The 19,990-nt window shown below is 39.1% G+C and overlaps 1 protein-coding gene across 2 annotated transcripts in view; it reads left to right on the forward strand.

Moving 5' to 3' along the window:
• pparg (peroxisome proliferator-activated receptor gamma) overlaps positions 1-15,754 on the forward strand; it is a 28,902-nt gene extending 13,148 nt beyond the window's left edge. The window contains exons 2-9 of one of the 2 annotated variants that reach the window (XM_058054676.1): positions 5,359-5,652; positions 5,723-5,889; positions 7,692-7,830; positions 11,348-11,547; positions 12,497-12,614; positions 12,678-12,838; positions 12,905-13,148; positions 15,490-15,754. In XM_058054676.1, coding sequence (XP_057910659.1) covers positions 5,359-5,652; positions 5,723-5,889; positions 7,692-7,830; positions 11,348-11,547; positions 12,497-12,614; positions 12,678-12,838; positions 12,905-13,148; positions 15,490-15,737 — 1,571 coding nt within the window. In that variant the 3' untranslated portion in view covers positions 15,738-15,754. Of the gene's footprint in view, positions 1-5,358; positions 5,653-5,722; positions 5,890-7,691; positions 7,831-11,347; positions 11,548-12,496; positions 12,839-12,904; positions 13,149-15,489 lie in introns of both variants that reach the window. The other variant, XM_058054674.1, reaches the window with a different exon arrangement.
• The last annotated feature ends 4,236 nt before the right edge of the window (positions 15,755-19,990 follow it).

The raw sequence follows: 19,990 nt of genomic DNA on the forward strand, positions 1-19,990 counted from the left end.
TTTCCACTCTTTTGATCTGTAAATGTTAGAATGTTGTATTCTCGTGTTAAACGATGCCAAAGTTTCATATAATGAGTTTTCCACATTTGGAAGTGAACCGTGAAAGAAGTTAGGATGGCTCTGAATGCTAGGTTTCAGAGAGTTTTTTCCAATATCGGCTCCCTGTGATGTCACAGTGAGACAGGCTTCCTTATATGGGCGTTCCCAGGTACAAGTTGCACAAGCTGTTAGCTGAACAAGTGGGACCAATCACAGGGAAGTGGGCATCCCAGGAGGTAGACCGTTTTGGAAAGTCAAGTAAATACAGCTGGAATTGGTTCAGATCCTGGAAGATCTAGAAAGCTAAAAAGGGCCACAAAATAGCATGATAGGTGCCATTTAAGGAATAACATCCAATGTTAGTTGTACTCACATTATCATGCCATATATTATCATTACATGAATGAAAAAATACTCTCAAGATAATGTTGACAATAATATTGTTTATCGGCAATAATTTGTAGGACAGTAATCATCTAGCAAAAACAGCGAAGTCAACACTAATAAAATGCTTTTTCACCAATATTGCTGATTTTTCTTGACATATAATAACAAAGCGTCCCTTGTTTGGTCTTTTTTTGACAACCTTGCTGTAATTTGTAATCACAGTTCTAGTTGTATGGGACGCATTGATATTGTGGTTAAAAAAAATGGATAAAATCTTTATAAAGTCCAAAATGCTGAGTATTTTCCAGGAGAAGAAGTTGTGGCCACTGACGCAGACTGTGCATACAGACGTGTCTTAGTCACTGTCACTTGAGCCACACGCGCTGTTAAATGGCTTTTTTAGGAAGTTACACATCTTGGCGCACTCACTTTCCCCTCACATGTATTTATTAATATATACAAAAAAGAAGTAGACCTTTCAATATGATTGAGTAATGATGACGTGTAGCACATAGCAAAGTCAATGAAAGTATTGAAAGGAAACATTTTGCTGCTTTCTTCGTTAGAGGCAAGCATATATTTTGATTAAAAGGAAAAATAAGATAAGAACATGGCTGAATGCTGCAGGACAGGTTTTTTGGTTTGTGCCTTCAGTGTTGACTAGTCGTGTCTTTACATTGTCTGTTCTCCATGGTTGAATGTATGTGTGGGAGGCTTTTTTTTTACACCCGAGACACAGACTAGCATTCACACCCACATTCACACCTACATGGTCGCATTACAAAGAATTCAATTTATTTCAGATGTCAAACCTCATGTTGGAGTGGCTTCAATTTGATCTTCATGGATAGATAGACACCTCTTTTAATGGCATCTGGTTTCACCCTTTTTTTTTGGACTCAACTCTTTACAGACTTTTGTAGAAATCAGTTCTGTAGTTTGTCCGAAATCTTGCTCACTAACAAACAGCAACAGTAAAAAAAATCATAAAATTGATATTGTTTTGGCCGCTGGTTTGCACAATAACCACGTATACATGGACCCAAATATTCCACTTGTATATTTGCTCAAAGAGAAAGAATTTAACCTTTTTATACACCTCATTCCGAAAGAAAAGTGTCATGTCTACAGGGCTCTAATAATGCTTTGTTAATTTTAATCTGAAAAAAATAATTTGTCTACCCACCAACTATATGTGGTTTCTTAAGTTTTTATTATTTGCTGTTTTATTATTATTATTATATTTATTTATTTATTACTGATTGATTGATTTTCTTTATTTATTTATTTCTTTATTTAGTTTATTTATTTTTCATCTTATTTTGTACAGAAAAATAAAAAGTAAGATATTTGAGAACAGTGGAATGTTTTATCAGAGCTTTTATTGTAGAAAATCGAAACCAAAGCAAAGTTTATTCATTTTTCTGTTTTTAATAAATGCGTTTTTTTGTTTTTTTTTGGAAAACCTGATGCGGCCCAGTCTCGCCCAGACCCTAGCTCCAGTGGCCCCCCAAGTAAATTGAGTTTGAGACCCCTGGTGTAAGGAATCAGATGAAATATTGGCTGGATTGATATTGCTATCATGGAACAAAGTGTACAAACTCTCCAAACATAAAAAAATTATGCAAAATCAAAAGTACACAGTTTGGAACATTTGGACAGTTGTTGCACTTCTGCCCCTATCGTGCCATCGTATGATGTAATGACCAAGGCTAGCTCTGACATGTGGGAAGCTGACACGACACACCGGCTCAAGTGTCACGCACGTGCTCCAACAAAGACACACACACACACCCAATCCTAAACACGACAAAACCACACTAATCATGTGTAATCTTTTCTGCTGTCTGACAGAGGTGTTTGCTCACGCAGCTCGCATATACATGCACGTTTCATTTAGCTGATGGCTTGTTCTTTTTTAAGTGCTGTCAAAAGGGAAAATGGGGTAAAAAGATAGTTGTTTTGATTGCAGTGTGATTAATGATGGCGCAGCAGTGAGGCCGTGAGTGACATGATGGAGGACGGGATTTTCTCAAAGCCTCTAGGGTGCACTGTGATTTCTTTCTTTCTTGCTCGCTTCTTCCTTATCTCTAGAGCTTTTACTCCCACGTAATGAGCAACCAGGGCACCGTTTGCAAACCCCGGGTGTGTCTTATTTTCAGTCAGGATTTGGCCGACAGTGTACAAACGGAAAAATATCCAGGTTTCTCTCGCTATAAATAGTCATTTTGCCTCAAAGCAGACTTGGAGGTGAGAATGTTATAGTGATGTCAATTTGAAGTGCTCCACTCACTTCCCAACCTTGTTGCTGCATTCCAAAGCCGTAACAAGGAAACAATAAGTAATTCAGAAAGGAGGATGTTTTTTTCCCCCCAGTACGATCCATTTTTATACCACTATTACATCCGTCCTCCTATTTTACTTGAGCCTGGTTACATAATTCATCTCATTCATTGTTTTTAGTGGCCCCAACCAAGGATGTAGGTGTGTTTATCAGTGTCCCCTACAGGATTGCAATCTATCCGTGGCGTTAAATTTGTTGAATATGTAGATTTTTGTCTTCTTTAAACAGAGCTTTTGGAAAATTAAAGTGGGAATTTTTTTGTAGAATTTTTGTGCGTGAAAAACAGGTAAAACTGAGCATTTCTTAGTTTTTTTTGTAAGAATTGGGCAGCATTATTATGTTGTTAAACCTTATTTAACAACACATATATTAAGTTATTGGCTCACAGGTGTTATAATATGCACAGACAATTAAAAACATTCATAATATTTCCCGTGCTCCTTGTAAGTGTGTGCTCATTTTATTAGTTTATTTTATTGGTCAACACATGTAATTATTTGGATGAACAGATGCATTATAATTCATGACTAATTTGTGAAATTTTGCTGGTCGATAATTGTGCTATTAGTTATTGTCCGATATTTGATAATTACATTTTTTTAGAAAAACAACAATCAATTATCATTAAGATTATCATTCAAAAATCATTGTGTCATGTCATCCTTTTGTCATGTCACATTTGAGCCAATAGATAGTATTCAAGGGTAGTGTACCTGTGTGTCAAAAGAACTACACACACACAGAAACACAATAGGTGGATAAAAACTGACAATACACTACCAATGCATCATGCAGAATATTAACCTAACTCTAACCATGTGCTTTCCAGACTTTTTTTGACAAAAACTGTGGAAACAGGAAGTACTCCCAGCGACGCTACATTATATATATTGCCTCTCATAACATTTCAATAAAACCACACACATAGTCCATATTTGGGGGTCCATATTTGAGCTGTGATATAGATGGTAGCCATTCTTTTACATCATAACATGTGCTTGAATACAACACTGCGCATTACCGCGTCCTTTGCATTACAAGCTGGGCCACAGCGCGACACCATCATTTTGCACCATTTCCTTTAATATTTACTTTAGTACGTGTTGACTGTCGGGAGGAAAGCTGCACTGCACAGCCACACTGGAATTGTGGCATTCTGCTTACAAACTAGCGTCTGCTTGCGAACTGCTAGCACTCATGTATCCCCGCTAACTGGCACAAAGACGCTTAATAGTTGAGAAGATGCTCACTCTCTTCTGTGTTTCATATTTCATATATAGCCAATGCACACTGGCAGACTGCATGCATTCATGGCGAGCCGCCACATATTAATGAATGTATGGCGCAAGCAGTTTATTCTACTACTCAGTAGGTTTCTGGAGTTTCTGATTGCTCAAAACGCAAGGAAAATTGAGCTAGTCAGTGATATTGTTGCTGATGCACTTAGTCATGCATGGTGTCACTCTTTCACCAATCGTTGTTGCTCAAAAATGATTTTCAAATCAAACTTTTGCCCTCAGTCAAGTTCCTTTTTTGCAATAGTTATTGCAAAATGTCAAACGCCATACAGCTGTGTACGTCAGAGGACACAATGAAAATATGAATGGACCTTTGACTTAATTTTTTTTTAAATATCGTTTGTTTATTTTAACAGAATTGGAGACTTTGATTGTCTTTTTTGAATGACTTCTATTTTTTGGAGACCAGGGTTCAATCCCACCTTCGGCCATCTCTGTGTGGAGTTTGCATGTTCTCCCCCGTGCATTCGTGGGTTTTCTCCGGGTACTCCGGTTTCCTCCCACATTCCAAAAACATGCTAGGTTAATTGGTGACTCCAAATTGTCCATAGGTATGAATGTGAGTGTGAATGGTTGTTTGTCTATATGTGCCCTGTGATTGGCTGGCGACCAGTCCAGGGTGTACCCCGCCTTCTCGCCTGAAGACAGCTGGGATAGGCTCCAGCACCCCCTGCGACCCTCGTGAGGAAAAAGCGGTAGAAAATGAATGAATGAGTTTCACTTTGGGGGCTCACAGCAACTGCGGTGCATTCAATTTATTTTTATTATTTGTTGAATGAGATGTCTTTTCCGTGGAAGGGGGGAAAAAACTTGTAATTTTTTTTTTCTTTTAAACGTTTGGGGCCTTGAGCATGCACACACACTACTTCCACTGGTGGTATGTTGTTCTTTTTCTTCTTTGGTTGGGCAATCACTGAGCCAGCCACCCAAACAACAACAACAGAGGAAGCCGGACACATTACGAGCAGAGTTCGTCTTGTTCTGACTGTGTCACAATCTAACTCCCAGTTGAGCAGATAACAGAGTGCAGGAATGAGCAGAGGACAGAGGAGGATTGGCATTGCATTATAATTGTATGTATACATTCTTGGTTTGTAACAAAACAACAAACATGCATACATATGACGTTTCCTCCTCGTTATGTTATTTTATCTTCACCCTACTCCTTTTCCTCCTCTCTTTCGTGTTTTAGATTCTTTCGGTGTTATTCTTAAAGCAAGGACACATACGGTAAGCATGCAATGTTGTATCAGCTAAAACGTCACCGCTTTCGTCTCTCTTTGTCCTCAGCAGACATGGTGGACACCCAGCAGCTCTTACCCTGGCCGGTGGGCTTCAGTCTGAGCGCCGTGGATCTGCCCGAGCTGGACAACAGCACGCACTTGCTGGACATGAAGCACTTAACCACATTGGACTACGCTACCATCTCTCCGTCGTCCTCCTCCTCTATGTCGCCCTCGCTGGTTGCCTCCATGTCCTCCGTCGGCGTGGCCTATGAGCTCAGTCCTCCACAGAGCGAGGATCACTTAACCGACCTGGATTACACCAGCGTGCACAGCTACAGGACTCAGTTAGACTCCCACAGTAAGGCGCAGCTCAGTGTGCTTCTATCTTCTGCATGTTGACGTCTAAAATTGACACTTCTCGTATTCAGATTCTATCAAACTGGAGCCAGAGTCGCCTCCTCAACACACCGAGAGTCCAACGTTCTCCAAACTACAGGATGACACATCGACTCCTGCACTCAACATTGAGTGTCGTGTGTGTGGAGATAAAGCCTCGGGGTTTCACTACGGCGTCCATGCCTGTGAGGGATGTAAGGTAAGACCATTTCATTGAAATTATTCTCCCTATGTATATAAATTGAAATTGACATTCTATTTTACAAATTAAAATTATCATTACATTTTTATATCATTCATATGTGATATAAAAATGTGGACATGTGGAACTGTGAACTGATTATGGGATGCACTCAATTGTAATCTGATGCATGTTCAAATGAAATAAAACCATTACCATTACCATATATTATTTTCTATGCAAATATTAAGTTAGTTTGTTCAAAATAACAGTACGTTGTCACCTGCAAAAATCATTTAATTAAAGGCTGTGGTCTTGGATTAAAATAATGTAAAGCATAATCTATATTCACAACTTCTTCAATGTAATAGTAGCACCCTAGAAAAGTGGTGGTGATCCAAACTGACATTTGTGCATCGTAAGAGACCATTAGTTGAGAGTGTGAAACTCTTCACTTAATTGGTCAGAAGAAAAAAAATATTTATTTTCTGCAAATAATGTATCTTAGTTTGACTATATACCAATAGTGACTGGAAAAACAATGCATTAGAATCCTCTTCTAAACATCAAAAGGTGCAAAATGAACCTGTGTATTCAGCATACAGTAGATCCCTGCTTTTCAAATGCGGTTACATTCCGGGACCACCAGTAGATGGAGAAATGGCACAACATGAGAAATTGATACAGCCATAAAAAATGACTTCTCCTCCAATTTCGTGTCAACGTTTGAAATAGAAGTGATTGTTGGAGGTACGCCTCACACACTTAGTAAACACATATAAACACTACTCACCACTAAAGACTGACAGATATAATTGGAGTAGTTACCTTGTAGAAGTTATATCAGCAACTGTGGTGCATTCATAGACCACCCATAAAGTGCGAAATGTTTGGCTTGATGAAAAAACAGTGAAGCATGAAAAAAATTGTGGGCTTTTTAAAAAGTGGTACATATATGGATGTTGTACATTTAACCAATATATTTATTATCGGATTATGGTGAATTAAATATATTTTCAGAGGAAAAAAACTGCCTCTGGAAAAAAACTATATATTCTTTTGAACAAAAATCAGCAAATTTGTCAATGCTGAATCATGAGTATGTGGTGACATTTATTTTTGGTGAGGTTTTTACTAATGTAAAATATGTATTTTGGCACATTACAGGTTGGGAAACACTGATCTAAAACACAAGTTTGTTGTGTTTGGCTTTTTTACATGTTTTATTTTGTGACGCTACAACAGAACAGTAATGGCAAAGAGGAAAGTGTGATGCTAACCACAGAACCTTACCGCAAATACGCTGGCATCCATATGAGTGTGATGTCAAAAAGTGACAGAATTTCTTCCTGTGAAAGTGTAGGCTGTAGGTCATGGTGGAAAAATATGCCACTTGAATGGGTGAGGGGGCGTCTGCATTGTTTGTAGTCACTTTAACTGTATGAGGCATACATGTTCCACTCTGCAAAACCATTTCATTGGCTACTTTTTTTTATGAAGAGCATTTGCATTGATCTCCATGCTGGAACAGGCTGAATGTAGGTAACATGCAGTAGTTATTGTTCTTAGGTTTTAGTGAGGGACTCGCCAGATGAGGAGGTCAGCCAAGCAGGGAAACACTTTTAATTGTTTTAAGAGAGAAAACATTCTTTATTAAGGTGGAGTCCTGACCCCCTTTACCTTCCTCCTCCTTTAAATAACGCACCACAAAAAAAGAAGCAGCTGCAGCCTGTAAGAATGAATACAATGTGTTCCACCACACACTGACATGATGGGAAATCCCTATGATGCCTAAATCATTTTTTACATTTTTTCTGCAGGGTTTCTTCAGACGCACCATCAGATTGAAGCTGGTCTACGATCACTGTGACCTCCACTGTCGTATTCACAAGAAGTCCCGCAACAAATGTCAATACTGTCGCTTCCAGAAGTGCCTGAATGTTGGCATGTCGCACAATGGTAAGATGCTAAGACAACGTAGTAACAAATATCAAGTCCATTTTGTCGGCACATGTTGAATTGTGCTCTGTAGATGATTCATTCAAAAAAAAAATTATGAACTCCTTTACATTTTAAGTATGAGTGATCAGCCTTCAGCAGCTTTATATCTACCTCTGCATGTGCTTTAAAATATCTGTTATTCAGCAGTTGATGTGTATGGCATTCAGTGTTGGTATCAGGGTCCATACCAGCCTAAATTAAAGAAATTTCCAATACGGAGGTTTGTCAGCCAAAAAATTCATTAATTCATTCATTTTCTACCGCTTATCCTGGGTCGCAAGGGTGCTGGAGCCTATCCCAGCTGTCTTCGGACGAGAGGCGGGGTACACCCTGGACTGGTCGCCAGCCAATCACAGGGCACATATAGACAAACAACCATTCACACTCACATTCATACCTATGGACAATTTGGAGTCGCCAATTAACCTAGCATGTTTTTGGAATGTGGGAGGAAACCGGAGTACCCGGAGAAAACCCACGCATGCACGGGGAGAACATGCAAAATCTACACAGAGATGGCTGAGGGTGGGATTGAACTCGGGTCTACTAGCTGTGAGGTCTGAGCGCTAATAATTGTGGTCGTTATGTGTGTAAATAATAAGCTATATGTGTATCTATATAGGGGCTGCACAGTGTACCAGTGGATAGCACGCAGGCCACACACCTTGGAGATCTGAGTTTGATTCCACCCATCTCTGTGCGGAGTTTGCATGGGTTTTCTCTGGGTACTCCATTCCAAAAACATGCTAGGTTAATTGGCGACTCCAAATTGTCCATAGGTATGAATGTGAGTGTGAATGGTTGTTTGTCTATATGTGCTCTATGATTGGCTGGCAACTGGTTTGCTATTACACCGTTGGTTCATTTGCTGTGGTGTTATTCAATATGCTTGTTAATGAATGAACACATGTTCAAATCTAGTTCGAATCCTTTCAATGCTCTCATGCACAAAATTATCTATATTTTATATGTAAGGAAGTTTGTTAAACTTAGAAAAATGAGTGTGCTTGCATTTCATTAGCATCTTATCCTCTTTATGGTTAGGCTAAAAAACACACCCAAGCTATAATTACAATATTTATGCTAAATCTGAATTTTCCCTGCATAGAGCCACTTAAATATCTCACACAAGTATTGATAGTAAACTATTAATAAACTATAGTAAACTATTTTCTGTTGGCTATCACTCTACTCATCTTGGGTGTGAATAACCTGCCATGTAATCCCTTCATATGCCAGTCTACTTTGATCAATAATTGACATGACAAAGTGCATCAACCACCTGTGACTGCTTTGTCACCGTTGTGGGCTGGTTGCCCAGTTTAAAGAGGTTGTATTCTTTTGCTTGAGGTGGGCTTTCACCGCCCACGCACTCGCAGTTTACTAGCGAGGGCATGAATGGAGACATGATTCATGACTTCAGTGCCTCTGAATGTCAAATACACGTCATCAAAACCCTTTTATTTTTCTATGAACATGAAATGTAAAAATCATAAATGTATAATTGCCTCATAGAGCTCACCTCATTACATGTCATCTACCGTGTGTTTCTGCCAGTGGGATTTTTAAAAGACAGTTACAACAATTAACAAAGTTGTTTGGGCGCATTTCTTGTTGTTCGTTTTATGATGTGGTAATGGTTGAAGTAATGGCAAGTCATTAACAAATCATGTTAATAGTACTGGCTTTCATCTTTTGGGAGCCTTGTGAAAACATTTACCGTGTTTTCCCATCTCATTTATTTGTGACGCCCTGCAACTATCTAATTTGGGCCGTAACGAATTTGATGGATGCTACTTGTTGTGCATGGTGATATGCATTGTACCAATGCTCCGAATTCCTACACAGAAGGAAGTCGTCATAAGTTTGTGAGTATTTTACTGACGGTTTCTCGTCTTTGTTGTGACTTGTTCACATACTCAGCCCTGCTACCGCTAGCTAAATTAAAAAAGGAAACCAGGTAACATGTCAGGGAGTGATTAAATGCAGGACACGTGGGAGGAGGTGGAGGAACTCTGCAATGGGTGATTCAAGTACCCGATTCAAGCCAGTTTCTGCACATGCACTCTGTTATAGACGAATCAGGTACCCGATTCACTTCAGTGAGTGACTCATAAGAGGTCGAATCAGAAAAATGAATCGATATTGATGGTGCTATGAAAACAGAGCCGGAAGACACTCTGTTAACAATGTGCTTTCAGTGTGAAGGTACAAGGATGTCCAAAGTGCAGCCTGGGGGCCATTTGTGGTCCGCTGCTTGGACAGATAAGATAAAAAAGCATAATGTAACGAGAAAATAATTAAATGTTTATACTAATAAATATTTACATGATAAATACATGGCCGGGCTCCATGGCGGTCGAGTGGTTAGCGCGCAGACCTCACAGCTCGGCCATCTCTGTGTGGAGTTTGCATATTTGCATTCCAAAAACATGCTAGGTTAATTGGCGACTCCAAATTGTCCATAGGTATGAATGTGAGTGTGAATGGTTGTTTGTCTATATGTGCCCTGTGGTTGGCAGGGTGTACCCCGCCTCTCGCCTGAAGACAATAAGCTGGGATAGGCTCCAGCACCAGCACCCCCGCTGTTGGCATAAAAATTAGTTCGGTTCATATCGGTATTGGCTTTTCTGTTCATAATATCGATGCAACAAGCTTGCTAACTCAGTTGACTTATGAGACAATTTGTTTAAAATAAATATGGTACCATATCTGTAACTTATATTGCAGATTATTTTGCTCAAACTGTGTTTATTTGTGAAAAGCATCCGGTGACAACACAGGAAAGGAAGCATCATGAGTTCTTTCATTACTCAAAATATCACCTGACATATTAGTTTGTTGACAATTTCTGTTTTGTATCAGTAAGGAAGTGCTGGACAATATTGGTATATCAGGAATCAGTAAAAAGCACATTCAGTATGATTGGACAAACTTGTTTTTTAATTTAATCAAGTCACAAAACAATGCCTGTGTGTTTTTAAATGTTTATTATCCCAGAAATAGATGCTAAACATTATTATTGTTTTTTTTTATTATTTGTGCTGTTCCATTTGTATTTACTTTGCCGATCAAATGCCTCAATGAGTGTTGACTGTCGGGGGAAAAAAGGCTCTGCATCTTGATGTGTAGTTTTTTTTTTCTCCAGATGAGAAAACTGGATCATGTGTATATATTTGATGTGGGGAAGTTAGATTTACTGACTTGTTTGTGTTGATGGGCTCACCTTGCTCATTAATATTCTCACACATGTAGCTTTGCAAGCATCTTTTTCCCCTTTGAATTTCTATTACCTTGTATTGCTCCTCACAAGTTCCATTCCATGATCGCTGTGTGTATGCGAGTGGCCCCGCCTCCCCCACAGAGACAAAGTGACTGTATGACTGAAAAGAGTCAAATCTAGCATCTCTGCAAAAACCTGCTCATGTCTGGTTATTATTTGTTGTTATTATTGATTGTTTGTGTCGTCTCCCAGCTATTCGTTTTGGCCGGATGCCACAAGCGGAGAAAGAAAAACTTCTAGCAGAATTCTCGTCCGACATGGAGCATATTCACCCAGAGGCAGCAGATCTGAGGGCCTTGGCCAAACATTTGTATGAAGCCTATCTCAAGTACTTCCCCCTCACCAAGGCCAAGGCCAGAGCCATCCTTTCTGGCAAGACGGGTGACAATGCAGTAAGAAGCACCGTCCTTTTGTTTTTTTTACACTTCACTTTATTCATCTTTGTATTGATACATTTCACTCTATACATAAAAGAAGCATTATTATTACTACGGACATTCAGAAAGTTTTTCTAAACAATACAGATTCTCGACTGTATATACTCTATACACTTCCTATGTACCCAGTGTGTGCCTGCAGTACAGATCTTAGTGTTACTTTCACATAAAACCATTGCAACGACTAGTTTCTACATGTCTAGGCTCACTTGTGCAGTGGTCACGCTACAAATAACAGGAAACATGGATCCCCGCAAACCTTCATTATTCACCTCAGTCCAAATGTCAGAAAAACTTATCCAACCATATCCTTTGTTTAGTGTTTCTGTCGAGTTAGCACAAAAATCCAAAATGTTAGTGTATTCTCTAGCAACATGATGTCAAGACTACCTAGTACTGACTTTTGAATAATAATACATTTTACATTTTTTTTATTTGTATAGTGCTTTTCAAGATATTCAAAGACACTTTACAGAAAAATGAAGTTGAATAAAGCAAGTAAACAGAATAGAAGACACACCAAAATACAGTAATAATAATGGTACAGTAATGTAGCAATGACTATATGAGTATACATATAGTAATGCAGCAAATACATTATGTCTGAGTAATAATGTAATAATGGCTGTCGAGTACTTTTGGATACTGGTGTAGTACTGCATTTATTCAAGTTGCTGTGGTTCAAGGCTGCTCAGTGACTTGTTTTGACTGTTCATGACACTGATAGCAGCCAAATGGCTCACAATCATTCTGTTTGTTGTTCTGCTCATTCCCTAAACCACCTCAAACTTCCTAAAACAAAGCTGGAGCGTTTATCAATGGCACACCCGTGCACTTTTTTTTTTTTGATTGAACTTGACACCACATTGACATTTTCAACATTGAGCCTTCTTCCATCCTGCAGCCTTTCGTCATCCATGACATGAAGTCTCTGATGGAGGGAGAGCAGTTCATTAACTGCAGGCAGATGCCCATCCAAGAACACCAGCAGCAGACCTCCTTCCTTTCTGCCTCCAACGGAGGTGAGTGCCGCCAAAATGATGCATATTCACAATCTGTTTTTTTCAAGTACATCTCATTCCCAGGCACTCTTCCGGGGTCAGAGTATGGCATTGTGGGAATGACGAGCGCCGTGGAGCTGCGTTTCTTCCACAGTTGTCAATCTCGCTCTGCTGAAGCTGTGAGAGAAGTGACAGAGTTCGCCAAGAGCATCCCTGGATTCATCAACCTGGATCTGAATGATCAGGTAAGATGCTCAATTTATCTTTTCTTTATATTCCTTCATCTGTCAACCCTTTTTACTGCTTCCCAGGTGACTTTGCTCAAGTACGGTGTGATTGAGGTCCTGATCATCATGATGGCGCCGCTGATGAACAAAGATGGGACACTCATCTCTTACGGGCAGATCTTCATGACGCGGGAATTCCTCAAGAGTCTCAGGAAGCCCTTTTGCCAGCTGCTGGAGCCCAAGTTTGAGTTCTCCGTTAAGTTCAACATGCTGGAACTTGATGACAGCGACATGGCGCTCTTTCTGGCTGTTATTATCCTCAGTGGAGGTGAGTTGTCTTACATCTATCCATAACCAGGTTCATACTGTAGACTAGTAACTCAGTGTATTAATGTTAATGTTAATATTAATATTTTATGAAAAGTAATGTTAATAGGAATATTGACTAATATAATATATTGTGGCATGACGGCCGAGTGGTTAGCGCTCAGGCCACACAGCTAGGAGACCGGAGACCCAATTCTACCCTCGGCCATAGGTATGAATGTGAGTGTGAATGGTTGTTTGTCTATATGTGCCCTGTGATTGGCTGGCGACCAGTCTAGGGTGTACCCCGCCTCTCGCCCGAAGACAGCTGGGATAGGCTCCAGCACCCCTGTTACGCTCATGAGGATAACCGGTAGAAAATGAATGAATGAATTAATTAATTAATAATATATTGTACTATATTACAACAATTATTAATATATAATATTAATATATGATTGTTAATATTACTATGTTTACCGGCCACCCACTGCATTCTATATCACCATGTGGCCCTGACCTATATATTTTATGGCAGCCAAATGGATGCACAGTTCACAGTTCATAGTAAGACATAGTGAGACATAAGACCTGGTCTTAGGAAAACAATAATGTAAGGTGTGATTTTACCAACCACAAGAGTCACCTTTCACCACATCTGACTGATATTTTTAGGGCAGATCATATTGCTGTCAAGCCTCAAAGCCGATAAGAACACAAATCCCACATTTAGGTGACTCATTAACTTAAATGACTGTGATTAGTGCTGGAGATGAAGCTATGTCGTCTTGAAGAGAGAAGGGCTTCTTTGGTTTGGGTGATATGAGTTCAAAAATAAGTGAAATAGTTTTGATATTAAGACAACGTTAACGTTGTCTTAATATCAAAACATTTAGTAATATCAAAACATTTAGGGGACAAGATGGAAGCTGTTTGTCCACGCCTGTCTCCAAGGAAACGCTATTGGGTACAAGTGGTGTTCTGGTTATGAACGAGTTATGTTCCTATACTGTGTTGTAAGCTGGAACTTCTACATGAATTAGCTCCTGAGCCACTCACATTGTACTCACAGAAGATATGAAGGACATACAGTATACAATACAGTAATAAAAAGATGAAATACAATAGTTAAATAATAATTATTCTTTATTTTTAGTTATGTCCTATCTTCTCAAAATATTGTCCCAGGCAAGTCCGGATCTCCTCCCAGATCTGATTGTAACAGTGCATCGAATCCATGTCCTGGCTAGCATTCATTAGTATCCAATAATCATTATCCTTAATCATGGTTGCAACAATCAAAAAGAGCAAAAAAAACATCCAATAACTCCAATAAAGGTTGGTTAGACAGCTAGTAGTACAACACCTAAGGTCCTCCTAAGCGGAGTGTGACCAATCACAGCGGAATGGGCGTGCAATTAATCAAAACAGATCGTTTTCGCGGGAAGCACGAAATCCAAAGAAATACAGCTGGAATAGGTGCAGATTCTGAAAGATCTCAAAGGTTTTCTATACTAGTTATTGTGTGTAACTGCTCTATAGGAATCCACAACTCAATACAAAGGGCTGAAAAATTTGCATAAACTTTAAAAGACATAATAAAAGTGATGAAATGATTCCGGAATCTTTCTATAGTGTCCAAAGTCCCTAAGAACCAATTTTTCACTGAGGCTAAGTCACTAAAGTGTGGATACTTTATTTGGCCAATTTTTTAGGTGTACTGTTTGGCCGTATGATAATTGAGACATATTTGTAGCAACAATTATTGACAAAAAACCAAATCCTACATTATCCAGTGCATACAAAAACATACAATAAGGGTCAACTGTACAAAAGTTAACTAATAAGCAATGGTATCCTTCCTTCCAGGCACAAAGTGTATTCTTCTTACAAATACTGCATTCTTGCTGCCCATAACACGTATTCTTGCACCGGTGCATGCTATAACAAGTTCTCGAGTCTCAGGTTAGGCACCAAAATGAAATTTTAAAAAATGGGAGCGTGTTCATAAACACAAAATTTAACACGGAACAAGATAAGATAACAAGATAAGAATAAGATAAACCGAGGACCACGTGTTTTATCTGCTTTTTATGCATACATTTGTTCATCATAATGTATAGACACATTGGGAGCATTACAGTCATATTTTAACAGCAACAACATGCTAGGTTAGCCTATCCACTTAAGAAAAACTAAATAATCTAACTGACGGCGCCCACGTCTCTAGCTGACTGACAGATCGTTGGCAGAGCTTTGATTTAAAATGTGTAGTGAAGCCTTGCAGCTTCATATGGTCAGTATAGTGTGACCTACAGCGCTCATGTGTCCTGTGTCCATGTGTCTCTACCACACATGCCCAGACCGTCCGGGCCTCTTGAACGTGAAGCCCATCGAGCAGCTCCAGGAAACGGTGCTGCACTCGCTGGAGCTACAACTCAAAGTCAACCACCCGGACTCTTTGCAGCTATTCGCCAAGCTCCTACAGAAGATGACCGATCTGCGACAGATCGTCACCGACCATGTGCACCTCATCCAGCTCCTGAAGAAAACCGAAGTGGACATGTTCCTACACCCGCTGCTGCAGGAGATCATGAAGGACTTGTATTAGAGAAAAAAAAAACAAAACACTGAGACAACGTATTGCGAAAGGAACGGTTCTGCCTTGCGATAAAGGAGGTGACAGAAATTGAGAAAGAGATGAGGAAGAAGGTCAGGAGTGTTCGAAGCCGTCTAGACTGCCTCGGCAGCAACATGGACAGCTTGCAAAACCACCGCTTACTCTTCCAATCAGGGCGAGTGCCACCCGACCAAGAAGGCGGGCTCTCGCAGTTTGATTGGCAGACTGGACCAAGTGCCTCGAGGGCCAACGTAACTGTGAATATTTGACCCTTCCTGCCCCCACAGCAGTGCGTTTGTTTACGTGCACAAAAATGTCCACACAAAAATCACATTTCAGCCGCCATTTTATTACATCTTCTCAAGGGACATTACAGGTAGTATTATAATATAAAAGTAAACACAAAAGTACATCCAAAGTAAAATCCTACCCTGGGCTCCAAAGTGTTAAACAGCTGTGTGTTTTCAGTCAATAGTAAATAATACTGCTACATATACAAGCTGAACACTGACTACTCTGAAGCATATTCATGTTTACTTGAGAAGATATACTGTAATGTAAGTGTTTGTTGGAATGTGAGGGCTGTATCTATGTGAGGACATTCAAGCGCTCACCTGCTCCGTCCTGCACGCAAAATCTTGTCATCATCCGAAGACAGCGATCAGAATATTTGAATGTCAGCTGAGCTGCGAGGGAACAATCAAGATGAAGATGAGCGCTTGTCTGCTATAATGTCTGTGTATGACACATACTGTATATCATGTATGGTTTGTACTCCTTGTTATTATCGTTGTACGGATGCAATGCTGTGTGTTTTTGTTTTTTTTTTTGAATGATTTTCTGTGTTGATTTGTATTGTTTTGTCTCTATGCAAAGTTCCATCAGTGCCTTATCAATCAATCATTGTGATGTTATTTTTTCTTTTTTTGAAGATGAAGGGCTCAGATTGATTGAGTGTTGTAAATAAATCCAGATATTTTCTAACTCTTGGACATGTATCTTCTCTTGAAAGTACACAGGCACATATTGCATCAACATTTCTAAATAGAGAGCCTTCACTCTTGGAAGTGTTTTACAGTGGTGACATCAGCAAAGAGGCCAAACACACACACACACACACACACACACATTGCAACACTGGCCTGAACCCTGCATGGACATTGGCGGACCTTACTTGTTTTACATTTTTTTTTAGTTAAAAAACTACATTTCCATCTTTATGTAGGTTGGAAATCCCCCGCTATTGTTCCACTCATTTTAACACCTCATCATCTGAAGAGGTGAGACAGAAGAGCTGAGGGTGGATCACATGACGCAAGCGTCCGGGTCAAACTCAGGACGCTCACATGGACTGTGAGGACGTTCAGGTTAACATTGTTGGCTATTAGTTATGATTAGGTATCAATTATAATACAATTGAGTATAATTACAACTGCGATAATAAGGTTTAATAAGGCTAAACCACATGAAAGTAAAATTAATGTCATGCAATGTACAAGGAAGGTGAGTCCCCGTTCATGCATCATTTTGCTTGTTCATTTTCACAAACGTTTACAAAATTACTTATCTATTACATAATAAAACTAAAAGAATGTCAAATGAGGGCTATCGAGTGGTTAGCATGTTGGTCACTCAGTGTATCAAATCAGGGGTGGGGCATGAAAACATTTCTTGAGAACCATTGGTTAAATGTAAGCAGAATTATTCACCCTTGATGACAAGGGACTTCATGCGTTATAGTGTTATACGAGTGTAAGAACACTATGATAAAATAAAAGTAAAATAAAAAAAATTATAATGAAACTCACCATTTCATGATGCGTGATAGTGTGTCAGACAACGTCATGCATCCCTATTTTTAAGTGTTTTTTAAGTGTTAAAATAAGGTTTTGGAAAGATAGAATTCAAATAAAGTAAAAATACTCACCTTTTCAGTTCATACATGACGTGACTCAACTTCATACATGTTGCTTGTTGACAATTCACACCACTTTAAAAACATGTTAGCCACTGAATAATAAAACTAAAACAAAGTAAAATTACTTACCTCTTGATAATGCAAGACAGATGTACCGTGCATCAACATCATGCATCACACTTTTAACATATAAGAAGAAAGAGTTAGCAACTATACAATGAAATTTAAGTCTTTATTATGCATCACACTTTTTCATATAAAAAAAAATCATACAAGTATAAGAATAAGTTAGGCGCTGTATAATAAAACTAAAATATAGTAAAATGAATACCCTTGATGACAAGAGACTTAATACTTCCCTCCTTTTAACATTCCTAACTTTCATACAAGTGTAAAAATAAGGTTCACTAAGGATAAATTAAATTAAATAAATTAAAATAAAGTCGCCCTTTGATACATGACATAGTGGACATGCAGGGATCAGGAAAGGTGAATCTTCATGCCTATGCAGTTGTTAACAATTAATTTTTTTCCTATCACACAACTTTGAAAAAATGTTATCCACTCTATAGTAAAACTAAAGGAAAGTAAAATTGCTCACCGCTTGATGAGATATGACGTATACTAAAAAGGTCCATTAATGTCATGCATCAGACTTTTAAAAATGTGTTGACTACCATACCTGACATTCTGTATACCGCCTTACTTCATCTCAGTAAATGCCACTTCCTGTTCTATGGTTATTGTGATGCTTCGGGCACACTTTTAAGGCTACTTCTTGTAATTGTTTGTTGGTATTCAAATGAGCTTTTATTATAATAATAATCATAAAAGCACTTGACCTTATTTAGATATATTTGAGAGTCAAAATATTACAAACAGATGATTTGATTGTGTGGATATTGCGACCTATGAGTGTATGCATGGGAATGAAGCAGAAGAATTCCATCTTCTTCCCGTTATAAATCTTGTTGGTTGACGTGTGTCATAATGTACAACCAGTACATCGTTTTGGGGGGTTTTTATGTTGTTTTTTTTTTCTTTTGGAGCAAGAGCAAAGGGATGAAAAGACGTCACATGGGAGCGCACGTCGACGTGAGAAAGCAGCTGAGAGGAAAATAACCCTTTAGAATTGGCAGAAGATGGCGGGGGTTCAGGCTCAAGGGCCGGATGGTCTTTTTGGATGGAGGAGGAGAATGACGGTGGTGGTGGTGGTTGGTTCTAAATGCATGCCGAGTCAGCATATCCTCACTTTGTTAACGGCTGGTCTCTGCTGACCAAATGGCTGCCAAGGTTCCTGCAGGCATGTGTGCCAAATCATCTCCAGCATCCATCGCCTGTTGTTCTCTGCTCCAAAGATAGAGTGCGAGATTTATCCCAGGAAGTTTTGTTGTTCCTCCTTGAGTTCCTTAAGAAACATTTTTGTTGTTGTTCTTTTTAAAGAGCCTTTTGTTTTGGTGTCAGAAAGGAATGTGTGACCTTTCTGCAATAATACACCTGTCATTGAGCATACTGTTTAATTTGGCCTTTGCACCGAGAACCACAGGATTCCATTCAAGCCTCATTAGTGTTGTTTAAGATAACATTTTTGACTTTCAAAAACAGTCGTAAAATGTGCTAAATGACTCTACTCATAACATAACTTTATGTTTGAGCGCTCACTGAATTTCTTGTGCTATTTCATTGAACCACTATGTTGTACTCTATTACACATATGTTGCAATCACGTGCAATGTTACTCCTTAAACCAAAACAGAAGCCTTCTTGTAAGTCGCCCCAATGTCCCAGTGCATCCACAGGGAGGGGCGCACTGGGCCTGAATCCCCCCACGAGACCCGTCATCAGAGCACGGAAGAGGTCAAGGCCATGTATGTGATCCTGCAGCCAAAGATTAAACAAGATAAGATTGTTTTAGTCACAGCAAAAGCCAGAATGACTGGTTATTCAGCAAACGCAAGTTGGAAGCAAGCACTTGGGTTTATGCTACTATGACAGTGTTCACGGTAGCTAGAATGCTAGACTTATGCCAAAAATGAGTTTTGTTGTCGTGCTACAAGGCCACTTCCTGGTTCATCTACTGTGTGATGATGTATGATGACAGGCCATGCCGTTTTCTTTTTAATTCAAAAAGCAAAACACCTCTTAATATACTTTTTTAAGAATTAACTCCAAAAGATGGTAATAGGGGAATTTGAAGTATCTTGAGTGAAAATCTTAGTTTTGCGACTCAGCTGTTGGTGTAAAATTCATGTGTTACACTTCCTTACTAAATTATAGAGTTCATTATTATTTTTTGTGTGATTAATAAACTATTTTTTATTGCCCT

This window comes from Doryrhamphus excisus, chromosome 18 (assembly GCF_030265055.1).
Source record: "Doryrhamphus excisus isolate RoL2022-K1 chromosome 18, RoL_Dexc_1.0, whole genome shotgun sequence".
Taxonomy (NCBI): Eukaryota; Metazoa; Chordata; class Actinopteri; order Syngnathiformes; family Syngnathidae; genus Doryrhamphus; species Doryrhamphus excisus.